The sequence below is a fragment of the Cavia porcellus genome, unplaced genomic scaffold (assembly GCF_034190915.1).
Source record: "Cavia porcellus strain 051 isolate PalLab524CR breed Dunkin Hartley unplaced genomic scaffold, mCavPor4.1 scaffold_20, whole genome shotgun sequence".
Classification (NCBI taxonomy): Eukaryota; Metazoa; Chordata; class Mammalia; order Rodentia; family Caviidae; genus Cavia; species Cavia porcellus.
The window spans coordinates 59815978-59827113 of NW_026947503.1; the positions used below are offsets into that span (position 1 = coordinate 59815978).

The window sequence follows — 11136 nt, forward strand, 5'->3', positions numbered from 1 at the left end:
AGCTGAGGCATTAGGGACTTGAAAGTCAAGGGTTTTCATCATTTCCAACACATATTTCTGACAGCCTCTTCCTGGTAGGTCAGGGTTTAGCCCCAGGAGGCTTTTCTCTCTGACTCAGGGGGACCTGGGTGGACCTTCCGCTCAGGTGTCCCCAGTTCCTCTTTTCTAATTGAGCATGATGTCAGCTAACAACATTATTTGCTTTGGAAAGAAATTTTGCCAGCCTGGAAAGACCTCTTGCAAAGGTTGAGGGGGAAGGACTGGGTGTGTTGGAAAGAAGAGTTGAAATTCTTGTTTGTTATCTGGAAATAGAAAGTTCTAAGCCACACACTTGCACATTTAAAAAAAAATTACCTATAGGCGACCGATCTGGAGGTCACTACAGAAGGGTGTAAGAATCCCTTTGGGAGAGAAACTAGGCAAGAATAAAATCAATTTAGAAGGCTCTTTCTGCTTGGTGTTTTAGATGCTGGTTCCTGGGTCCTGACCCAGGCGCCACCTGCTCTTTAAGCCAGGTTGTCCGATTGTTTTCCTAATTAACAAGCATGGCTGTGGTTTCCTATGGAGTCCTGGTTCCTCTCCTCCCCGAAGCTGCTAGTGTGTGCAGGTTGCATGCCAGTCTCATGCTTGGCCTTTTGTGTGGACAGGTTGCCTCCTCTTCATCATGCTGGGGATCCCTAGACCCAACCACTCTCCTTGCCCCACTAGACTGGGGCCTCCCTGAGATAAGAAAGCAAATTAGTCTCTTGGAGAGGGACTATCTGTGTGTGGAGTTGTGGGGTTTGAGACTTCGCTCTCCAGACAAAAGCAAGCAGAAAGGGTCTGCAGTGTGGTGGTCATTCAGTGGTTTGCTGAGGCAAGGGTGGAGGGAGCCCCAGAGTCCCCCAGTTCTTAGATCCGTAGGCCAATGCTCAGCTCCTAGCGCCTCCTCCCCTCCAGCATCTGCCTCTCCTGGACCCGGGACTCTCAGCTTCAGGCCAGAATTTACAAGAATGAGAAAAGCCTGACTGGAGCCTGTTGGTGACAATAAGGAAACTTATGTGATGATCCCTTCAGAGTTGAGTCCCAGAGTAGCTGTGGGTGGGTCTGGGCTGATCTTCAGGTTGGGTAAGGAGTAGATAGTAGGTCTTGAAGTGCTGGAGCTCAGGGATCGAGAGTCTCCAGTTCTCTTAGTCTTTCATTCTAGTGAGCGGGGTCTGATTTGGGAGACTTGAGATTTTGGGGTGCTGAGAATACCAAGTCCAAGAAGCACAGTCTTTGTTAGCCAGCGAAACAGTCCCCGCTCCTCGGACCCTTGGAACCACCAGCTTACTCCTTTGGCAGTCACTAGGGTTTGTGCTTTTCCCTCTCACAGGCCGTGAAGTCAACAAACTCCCCACATGGTGGCTCCCTTTACTAAAGTTGAGTGGTGAATTCGCAAGGAGTCTTGGAAATTTTCAAATATTTCTCCAGAATGGACTCTGGAATTCATGTGGGAGGAAAGAGGATTTTAACGGGATTCACCTTTGACGTGAAGTGAGACAGAACACAGGAAAGCCACAGCAGGTCTTAGCTGTGGGCACCTGAGTGAGAAAGGCATCGCTGCGTGATGATCTAGTTCTGTTCCCCAGAGGTTCTCTGTGTGTGAGCAGAGGACCTGCACACACTGCAACTGAGATCCACTGACACACACAGCAGAGACAAGGAGGTACATCCCATGTCAACGTGGCTTGAAGCATACGGAAGGGAGGCACTTAAGCATGGGTTGGAGGAAGCTAAGAAGTGGCAGGTGGTTTTTGGGTGATTCATGGAACAAGCAAAACTTCACCTTCTTGGAGGAAGCATTTCATCTCAAAGAGTGGGAACAGCACTGAGAATGAGAAGGGGCTTGGAAAAAGTATTCGGAACTAACACTGCTTATTTAAATATTAGATTCAAATCATAGTAACTGGAAATACTCTCAGTTAACTGACACTCCTTCTATTTTGTGTAAGAGCCAATAATTAAAATGCATATTAATGGCTATTGATGTGTCTATTTCCTTTTAAAAAGAAATAGAGCCAAGATCATTTTCTGGAGCATACATTTATGACTCTTTTTGAATTACCTGGGGACTTGTAAGGTTCAGGGTGGATGGTCTTCCCCCATTACATTCCCTTTCCCATGTCATTTTCAATTAAAATAACTTAACATTCCCAAGGGAGGGATTTCCATTAGAAACCCTTAGCAAAGGAACTTGTACTGGGAATCCTGCTTTCTCAAGTCTGCCTGTATTTTCCCCAAACAGAATTTAACTTGTAAAAGGAAGTGCAAAACGCTTATTTCTCACCCCCCAAATTCTTAAAATTTCAGTTCTTGTGGGAAACATGATGTCACAGTTTCAGTTTTTAAAATCAGTGAAAGGAACAGAAAGTGTGAAGCTGTACAAACAGGAAATCCAGAGATCCAAGTACCAAGTCTAACCAGAGACATGGAATGCTGTTCTCAGCATTAGGGCGTTCACAGGCGACGAGGGAGGGACATGTGAACAGCAAGGTGCGTTAGACAGTGAATTGTGGTCTTAGCAAACCTTCAGATTGAGGGGCTGTGTGAAAATTAGCCCAGCGACAATTTTCAGTGCTTGCACCATCAGCGGCCAAGCAGTTCAGCACCAGGAGCCTGGACAGCTCCACAGGCCCGCGCTCTTGGAACCAGCCTTGGTTTAATCTCCTCCTAGCCAGACTATAAACCACTGCCAGACTCATTAGAGATTTACTGAAAGGCTTCCAAGACTTCCCTTTAAAAACAAAACGACTTCCACATTTAACTGTCCATCTGAAAGAACATACGCAAGAAATTAGGAGATCTAAATTAAATTTATTAATAGGAGAGCTTGATGGTGCTTCATTCCAGGGACCAGAGCTTTCATTGGTAAGGCTTGATTAAAAAAAAAAAATAGGAAAAAGAAACAGTATGGAGATAGCTAAAAACATGACTTTTACCACCTTAGAAATTCTACAAATTCTTTACCCATCCTTGAGGAATGGGTAAAACTGAAAAACCATCAAAATAATTAGACTTCTTAACAATTGGATTGTATGAGTGAAAGGTGTTTATGAGAAGGCGATGACTCCGGATCTTATCATCCTAGAGGACAGAATAGTTAATACATTCCTTGAGGGACTTGGATGCTGACGTCTTTTTTTCTGATACCCGATCATTACGTGACTGAAAAAAAAAAGGGAAGTCATTTCATGAATAAAAATCGGAGCGCAACAGTGCAACAAAATATTCTGTACTTCAAGGCGAGACGCAGGCAGATGTTGACAAAGACGCCGCCGCTCCTACAACCATGTTCAGATACAATTTTTGCTAACTGCATATATAAACACGAGCAGAAGGCCGGGCCTCTCTGTAAGCACCGGCAGCACCAGAAGAAGCTGCATCTTCCGACGCAGCCAGAAGGACCTCAGAACAGAGCCGGAGCTGCGGAGTCTCGCAGCTGCCTGGCCGGGCTGCCCCAGAAGCCGCAGCGCTCAGCCGCCCTCTCCTCTCCCCTCCTCACCCTCTCCTTTCACTTTCTGTCTTTTTCTTAATCGCTTGCTTTTTTTCTCCCCGCGGACTTACAGCCACTGGGCTCCCCCTCCCCTTGGCGAGTCGCCTCCTCTCTCTTTCTGTTCCTTCTCCATCTTCCTCACCCCCTTCCTCGTCTCCACGTCGCGCTTCCTTCCAGTTCCGAGCTTCTGCAAACTTTTGAGCACAATCCTAAAGCCTCAGCAAACAAGTCCTCCGGCTCCGCCTGCTGCTCCCGCTCGCCCTGCGGCTTCCCTTCAGATCCCGAAGCCAGATGGTGAAGCCTCTCGGCTTCTGACTCCGGCGCAGAAACTTGAAAGAGCCCTTTGCCCGCCGTCCTACTTGGCAGCGGATCCCCTCCTAGCAGCGGTAAGAGTTGAATACGAAGGGGGAAAAATCTCACCAAAGCAAAGACTCCCTGGACTGCTGCTCTCTTCCCTTCTTTGGCATCGGCATAGGGGTGAGAATTAGCTTTCTTCCCCCGTGCCAGGTCTGGCTAGTTACTGGGCGCTGGGTGGATGCGTGTGTGTGTGTGTGTGTGTGTGTATATATATATATATATATATATATATATATATATATTTTTTTTTTTTTTTTTTTTCCTCCCTGACTCAAGCAAGCGAGAAGTGGCAGGGCGCGCGCCGGCTGACGCCAAGTGTGTTGCACGCAACAGCCGAGCTCCGCTCCCTCCTCCGGTCCCGAGAGTTTCTTGGGGTAGGAAGCTGGAAGGCCAGGGGCTTTCTCACGGCTTTGCCCTCTTTTCTGTCCTGCGCAGAATGACCATGTGCAGCGGAGCGAGATTGGCCCTGCTGGTCTACGGGATAATAATGCACAGCAGCGTTTACTGCTCACCTGCAGCCGCCGGACTCCGGTTCCCTGGGATCAGGTAGGTTCTGGGTGCCTGGGATGAGCTGAGGTTCCCTTCGCCGGATACCTCCTCACGGTCGCCCTCCTGCCGTTCCCCGGACACAGGTTACTAAGCGCCACTCTCTCTGCGCCTCTAGTGCGCCTCTCCCAGTCTTGGCTGCTCTAGGGCCCGGGGTAGCTAAGCAGGGGCGGAGTAGGCTCGCCAAATCTCGGGGCCACTCTCTGAGTGAGCCCCAAGCAGCCGGGGCCCGGGGAGAGAGAGCGAGCCTCCAACCTTTGGCGAAACCTCCCCTCCCCCAGCCGGGCCCCAGGAAGGGGGCAGGCTGAGCCCCCAGTGGCGACGCTTTGACCAGTTCTCAGGACGAGTTCAGAGAACTTCATTCAGCTCCTAGAGACAGGCTGGGCGCAGAGCGGGTGGCTCCCTGGGACTTTGCTTTGTTACAGCTTATTCTGGGCTATTGGGGCGGGGTCTCTCTCTCCTCCGCCCTTCCTCTTCACCTCATTCGCATTCCTTCCCCAGAAGAGCTTTTTTCCAAGCGATCCGGTTCCAACTGCATTTTTGCGTCCCGGACTGCCTTGGGGAGGAGAAGTGTAGGCCGGCTACGATTAAGGAAAAGACTCGGGAGAAGGAAGCACAAGAATGAGACTGCACAAGAAGGGAGGGGAAAAGATGAGTGCGAGAGAGGAGGAAGGGAAAGCAGGCAGGCAGGCGGGACCCAGAGGACAGCGGTGCCCGTCTCAGGACCGAGAAACCCTGGCTTTTCCTTAGCCTCCGGTTCCTAAGGGGTCGGCGCGGTGGGGTTTCCCAGCGCAGCCCCAGAACCCCCGCCGGGGTGCCGGACAGTGGAGGTGCACAAGGCAGCCCGTGGCGCTGGCTTGGAGTGCGCAGCACCAAGTAAAGGGGCTCCTCCGAGCCGCGCCCAATAAAGATAGCCTCCGAAAGACCGCCACAATGGGGAGACTAACTTCTATTTGGATTTCAGCATCTGGGTATAGGGTAGGACGGAAAGTGGCTGAACTATCTGGGTTGGGGCACCAAGGCCAGGGCAGAGGCCCGAACCCGACCGAGGGAGGAATGAGTTTGGGGCAGGTTGAAAGATGCGCTGGCCTCGCTCTGGCCTCTCCAGGGATGCAGGGCAGACAAGGGGAGTACGAAGCACCACGCGAGCCTGCCCATAGCATGCCACTTGTGCTGGCCGCATTCTGAGTCTCTCCGATGGGGCTTTGTGTTTTAACGCACTCCTCTCCGTCCTGTGCAAGGGTGCTTTGGACAGTAGGTACGGTGATCTATTTACTCAGTAGACTTAAAAGCCCTCCCATTTCCTCCTCGGTGTTTTCAAAGTTCCGCGTGCCTGGCACTTTCCCGGGGCGAGAGGCACTGGAGCGCTCAGGCACACCACAGAAATGAGCTGCCACCGAACCTGCTAAGTTTAGGGGCATCTATTATTCATGTTCCTGCCAGATCCTCTCCCGCCCAAAATAGAAGCTGGAGGTTCTCTGTGACCTATATCTGCGCAGGGAAGGGCTCCCCAGGGCTCCCGGGCTCGGGCGCGGAGCTGGCCGCAGGCCCCCCCCCCCATCCTCCCCTGCCGGTCCAGACCTCCTCTGGGTCTTGGCACGAGTCTGCGTCTCTTCTCCTGGAACCTTTCCCGTGCGCACCCGCCCGCTGCTACGTGAGAAGGCTTGCAAGCCGGGGAGTGTGTGTGTGGGGTCAAGTGTGCTTGGTCTGCAGGGGTTCCTCCGTTTCCCAGAACACGTGGAGGCTGCGATTCTGCAGGCAATCTTTCTACCCCACTACAGGGGTGGGCGACCAGCTTGAGGAGTGGGAATCTCTGCTCCCACCCCATCCTGAAAGAAAAGTTTTTCGAGAGGGAGCCTTCGTGGAGAAAGTGCATCTGTGTGAGTCCCGTTCTTTGGGTCGTCTCAGAAGTGGGGAGGGACTCGGGAGTGACCATTCCTTCTGGCTACCCCGCAGACCGGAGGACGAGGCGTACGACGAGGACGGAAACCCGCTGCAGGACTTCTACGACTCGGACCCGCCGGGCGCAGGGAGCCCCGCCTCCGCGCTGCGGGACGCCTACGCGCTCTACTACCCAGCTGAGCGCAGGTACAGCTGCCCGGGAACCGCGGGGTGGGAGGGCAGGATGACCCGTCACCGAGAAAGTCCTCGAGCCTCTGTTTTCCTTGGCCCGATCTTGAGAGCGACAAAAAAATTAGTAGCGGGCGGATGGGGAAGACCTGGTGGCTGCGTGGGGACCTGAAGGTCGGCGGCCCGGGAGTGTCAAGGAACGTACGCGCGGGCAGGTCCGGAGCCTGACCTCCTCCCGGGCCATCTCCGGAGGCCAGGACTGGCTCTGGACTAGGACCTTCGTTCTCCGGAACTGCCCAGCACTTCTCAAGTCCTGAGCCCCTAAGCTGTGCCGTCACCTTGCGGGACGCGGAGGGCCGCGCGCTCCCAGCAGGGGTCTCGGGCCGCCCCTTGGTGGCGATGGGGTGCGAGGTCGTGACCCTGGGTGCACGCGCACTTTGCCTCCCTGTTTAGAGACGTCGCCCGCGGGATCCTTAACCAAGCGTACCGCAGAGTGCTGGATCAGCTGTCGGCCAGGAAGTACCTGCAGTCCCTCGTGGCCAACGGCGTGGGGTAAGAGTAAGCGAAAGAGTTAACGGTGCGTGACGGCGCGCGGGGCGGCTCCTACGTCCTGCGTGCACGTGGCCAGGGTGTGGCCGCGTCCGGGGTCTCGGGGTGCTGCCGGCGGCCGTGGCCACTTGGGCGGAGATTTTGAAGGGTTGCTTTAGATCTGGAGGGAAGCTCGGAGGGCCCGAGACCCGGTGAGAGGGAAAGGGGAGGAAACCGGGGATTTTGATCTTTCTGAATTATAAGAAAAGAATCTTCATTCTCCAGCCATTCATAACCTGCACGGTTCGCGGGAGGATTTGCTATCGTTTCCTCTAAACTTGATGTTTTTTGTGGGGATGAGGGAGGGCGTTGGAGTTACTATAAATTCCAATCGAAGTAAACAAAACACGAAATCTGGATTCTTAAGGAAACCAACGTTTTTTTTTTTTTTTTTTTTTTTTTTTTTTTTTGCTCACGCTAGGACAGACCCAGAGTTTGGAGTGTGTGAAACCTGTCTCAGCAGAAGGCAGCGTTTCAATAAAGTCCATGGGGAAACAGATTGCATTTTCGCAATGAATAATGCATGCGTTGAAAAATATTGCCCGTAGACTGTCGACTCACATTATTATCACATTTTCCAACTTGGCATGTGGAAGGAGTGCTGGTGTCGGGCCAGGCATTGCAGGGTCGAGCTAAGCGCCAGGGCAGCTGCAGGCGTGGCATTTAGGACCCTCCTGGTATTTGCTTTTCAGGTCGGGGGAGGCGGGTGGCGAGAGGAGCAGTGAAGACAGTTTATTGCAAGGCACCGATGGTCAGATCTTATAAGGCGGTGTTTGGAGAAAGGCTGAAATTCCGCGTCTGTTTTTCAGATCTCGTCCTGGGCGCTCTAGTGCCAGGAAATCCTGGGTGGCAGGGAGAATCGAGGGGTTTCCATCTCAGCCCTGCCCCTGGCGCGGGAAAGCGGCCCTGGGCGCAGCGCGAGCCAGGTCCCCTCCCCGAAGGCACTGGTGAGGTGCCTGCGCCCCAGCGCCTTGCTGGAGTCTCCCTCCAGGTCACCCTGTTATCCACTCCTTTTCTTGCAGTGGGGACGTAGGCGGCGGCGCGGAGGAGGAAGACGACGAAGACTCGGAGCCGCTCTCCAAGCGCCACTCGGACGGAATCTTCACGGACAGCTACAGCCGCTACCGGAAACAAATGGCTGTCAAGAAATACTTGGCGGCAGTCCTGGGGAAAAGGTATAAACAAAGGGTTAAAAACAAAGGACGCCGAATAGCTTTTTTGTAGCAATGAGTTACCAGCTTCCCTGTGTATACAACCCTGACACAATGAAAAGTCGTTTTCCAAACTGACCAAACCAGTCATCGCTCGTGTGTTCTATCCAAACATGTATTTATGTATGAAGTAAAGCCATTAAATGAATATTTTGATAATAATAATTGTTTTTTCTTTTTACAAAGCACTAGAGAATGCACAGATATACTTTGTGGACCAATTATTGATACTATCTTATAAACATAGATTAAGAGTATATATATAAGTATAATAGAGAGCAGTTCATACAGAGCGTGCACAAGGATTGAAAATTCGCCTGAGCTGTTTATGTTTTTATATAAAGTAAATAGAAAAAATAGACAATCATTGTTTTGAATATTAGTCCTATTTTTGTAAACTGGAATTAAAAGGATAGTATTTTTATCCGCAACAGGGCTGAAGATGTTAATATTGACCATTTGCTACTGTACATACACAATGACGCCCTGCTGGGGGAGGTTCTGAGGAGTGGTTTGCAGAATCGCTGAGGGGCTTCTCTCCTAGTGAGCCTCTGGGGCTGGCCCTTCAGTCCCTGCCTCCCTCCATCCGGTGGGCACCGTCCTGCGGGCTGGGTGGCAATCCCAATACTTTTGCTTTCTTTGATTCTACTTTTTATGTAATTTGTCTCTCTTCAGACTCTCAGCCCAGAAGGAAATTCTAATAAAACAACAGCTCAATTCAAATTGTGCTTCTCCCCAGAATTCATGCCACTCCCTGGGGGAGGAGTTGAGGAATTGTACAGAGGAGGGAGGCTTGGATAGGAAGCTCTCTTTCCTGTACTTCCAGATTCACCAGGGACTGTACTATCCCAAGGTTAGGGCAATTGGAACAAAATGAAAGAAATGGAGTTTTATTGGAAGAGGCAGAGCAGAGGCAGAAGAGGAGGACCCTGGAGAGGGACGGTTTGAGCAGCCCCCACCTCCCAGTCCGGCTGTCTGGGGGCAAGTCCAGTGCACTGCAGTCCAGTCCGCTGCCTGTCTGACTTGGGATGCTGGGTATTGGAAATGGATGCAAAGTACAATGTGTTTTTCTCAGTGCTGTCCACGCTTCTCATCTTGTGAAGTGGCCAGGATCCTCCCCTTTGAGCCCTGCTTTGTAAAAAGCCACCGTTTTCCTTCCTGGTTTTTCTGGAGACCCCTCCTTCCTATCCTCCTGCGCTGTTTAAGGACTGTTTACCATTTTATTTTCATTTGCTTCTTTTAAACTTGTGAATGCTTTTCACTTTTGGTTGTTTGATGCAAGCAGCTACTGTAAAGCTTAGGAACTCCTGTGTAGCTACCAGTGAGTAATTATGCACTAAATACGAACTTTCTGTTTCTTGTTTATTGAGTTTGTAGGTAAAATGTATTTTTCTACATTCTGGCTTATTGCTTAGTAAAATTTATTTCATAAAATCAATCTTTGTCATAATAGAATGTGTAGTTGTCACATGTTGCTCAGTTTTACTGATAAACCATTGAAACCTCATCTTCTCATGTATGAGTACTATCTTATATCTGTGACCAAGAGCAAGGTAAGCAGCTCACACAACCCACCCTTGTATCTTTCCTTGGCTAAAGAAAGCATGTCTGTTTCCTGTCAATTTCTTCAACATATAGAATAATCTCTATAAACAAAGAACCTTCACCCAGCAACCAGATCAAGCAGCAACAGACAAACCAACCAGTTTCCCAAATTTCAGAACACAAATTTTTGTGGGGGGGGGGAGAGAAAAAATTTAAGTATCTCATGTATAAAAGTTTAAAAGACCTTTCTTTTTTCTTTATGGATTTGATCAGTATGAAATCGTACATGAAAGAAAACAGAATTGTATTTGCATTCCCAGATGGGGATGGATGCTGCCAGAGATCACATTGCGAATGGTGAAATAAAGAGGCATTTGCTCTGGGCCTGAGTCCTGGCCGCAGGATCAATCTTTCTTTAATTCTGCAGTCTCCTCAGGCAATGTGACCCGGGATGCGGTTTGCAGCTTTAGTGCCTTTCTTCGCCTTTTAAATCGCCACGAATCACAGATGGCTATTTAGTGGCCCTACAATGCTGCAGCACATTGGCTTGCATTTTAGTCTTAATTATTTGTCTCTTGGATAATGGGCAGAGTTTTCTGTATTTGTGTCAGCTGTCAGTGGTGAAATATGGCTCTAGTTAACCTTTTATTTATGAAGTCTAATCTAGTGTGCCCGTGGCTAGCTGCAATCATTTTACAGTGATCACCCAGTTTAATCTTTTGTATACTTTTTAGAAATGCCAAGAGCCTTACTACCAGGAGCAGAGTTATGATATAGTGATAATTTAGGTAGATGTTAGTCTTGAAGCTCTTATTTTGTGTGCAACTGATTATAAAAACATCTTAACCAAGTATTATGACACACATGATATCTATAACTAGGACTTTGATAACTGTTATATAAAGTGTGTAAAATTTGTATGAATAAATTTTTGTAAACAATGCAACTTGGTCTAATGTTTGGACAAAAAAGATATCCAAGAAATAACTACTTTAAAATCTGAAAGTATTATATTTCTTTAGCAATCCTGAGATATTTCATGTCTGGAATATATATCTAAGCATCCATGTATTTTCATAAGCTGTACTCTAATATCTGCTTGATGGGTTACTGGATTCAACTAAAAATTTAAAGTGGTCACTCATAGGGAGATGCCAAACAGATATAAAGCCCATAAACAGACATGGGTGTCATTTATATGACACACTGTTTACATCAATTTCCAACTCCCTAGTGTATAGAGGTACATTGCTCAGTATGTAGAAAATTACTAGATGACAGACACTACTGGATAATTAATTACAC

General features: G+C 49.5%; 1 protein-coding gene and 1 long non-coding RNA gene across 4 annotated transcripts; one reads left to right on the plus strand and one right to left on the minus strand.

Annotated features, from left to right (window-relative positions):
* Window positions 1–2815: 2815 nt before the first annotated feature.
* LOC134471822 (uncharacterized) lies at window positions 2816–5892 on the minus strand. The gene is made up of 2 exons (XR_010041510.1): window positions 4384–5892; window positions 2816–3186 (listed from the first exon to the last, which is right to left on the minus strand). It is a non-coding gene; the product is annotated as an uncharacterized LOC134471822 (long non-coding RNA).
* On the plus strand, window positions 3183–10777 carry Adcyap1 (adenylate cyclase activating polypeptide 1). 3 transcript variants are annotated; one of them, XM_023566839.2, is made up of 5 exons: window positions 3183–3991; window positions 4307–4417; window positions 6374–6505; window positions 6941–7039; window positions 8098–10777. In XM_023566839.2, exons 2-5 carry the CDS (start codon window positions 4308–4310, stop codon window positions 8297–8299), a joined length of 543 nt encoding a protein of 180 aa, XP_023422607.1. In that variant the 5' UTR covers window positions 3183–3991; window position 4307; the 3' UTR covers window positions 8300–10777. The 3 variants fall into 3 exon arrangements, with proteins under 3 accessions (XP_023422607.1, XP_003474169.1, XP_005005620.1); XM_003474121.5 differs by having other exon boundaries at window positions 3183–3900; XM_005005563.4 differs by lacking the exon at window positions 3183–3991 and having other exon boundaries at window positions 4129–4417.
* Window positions 10778–11136: the final 359 nt, after the last annotated feature.

Excerpts from the sequence above, each read along its gene's own strand:
- Adcyap1 (XM_023566839.2), top strand. The coding sequence starts at position 4,308 with ATGACCATGTGCAGCGGAGCGAGATTGGCCCTGCTGGTCTACGGGATA. Across the intron at positions 4,418-6,373 it reads CTCCGGTTCCCTGGGATCAG|ACCGGAGGACGAGGCGTACG; the intron begins GTAGGTTCTGGG and ends GCTACCCCGCAG. Across the intron at positions 7,040-8,097 it reads CTCGTGGCCAACGGCGTGGG|TGGGGACGTAGGCGGCGGCG; the intron begins GTAAGAGTAAGC and ends CTTTTCTTGCAG.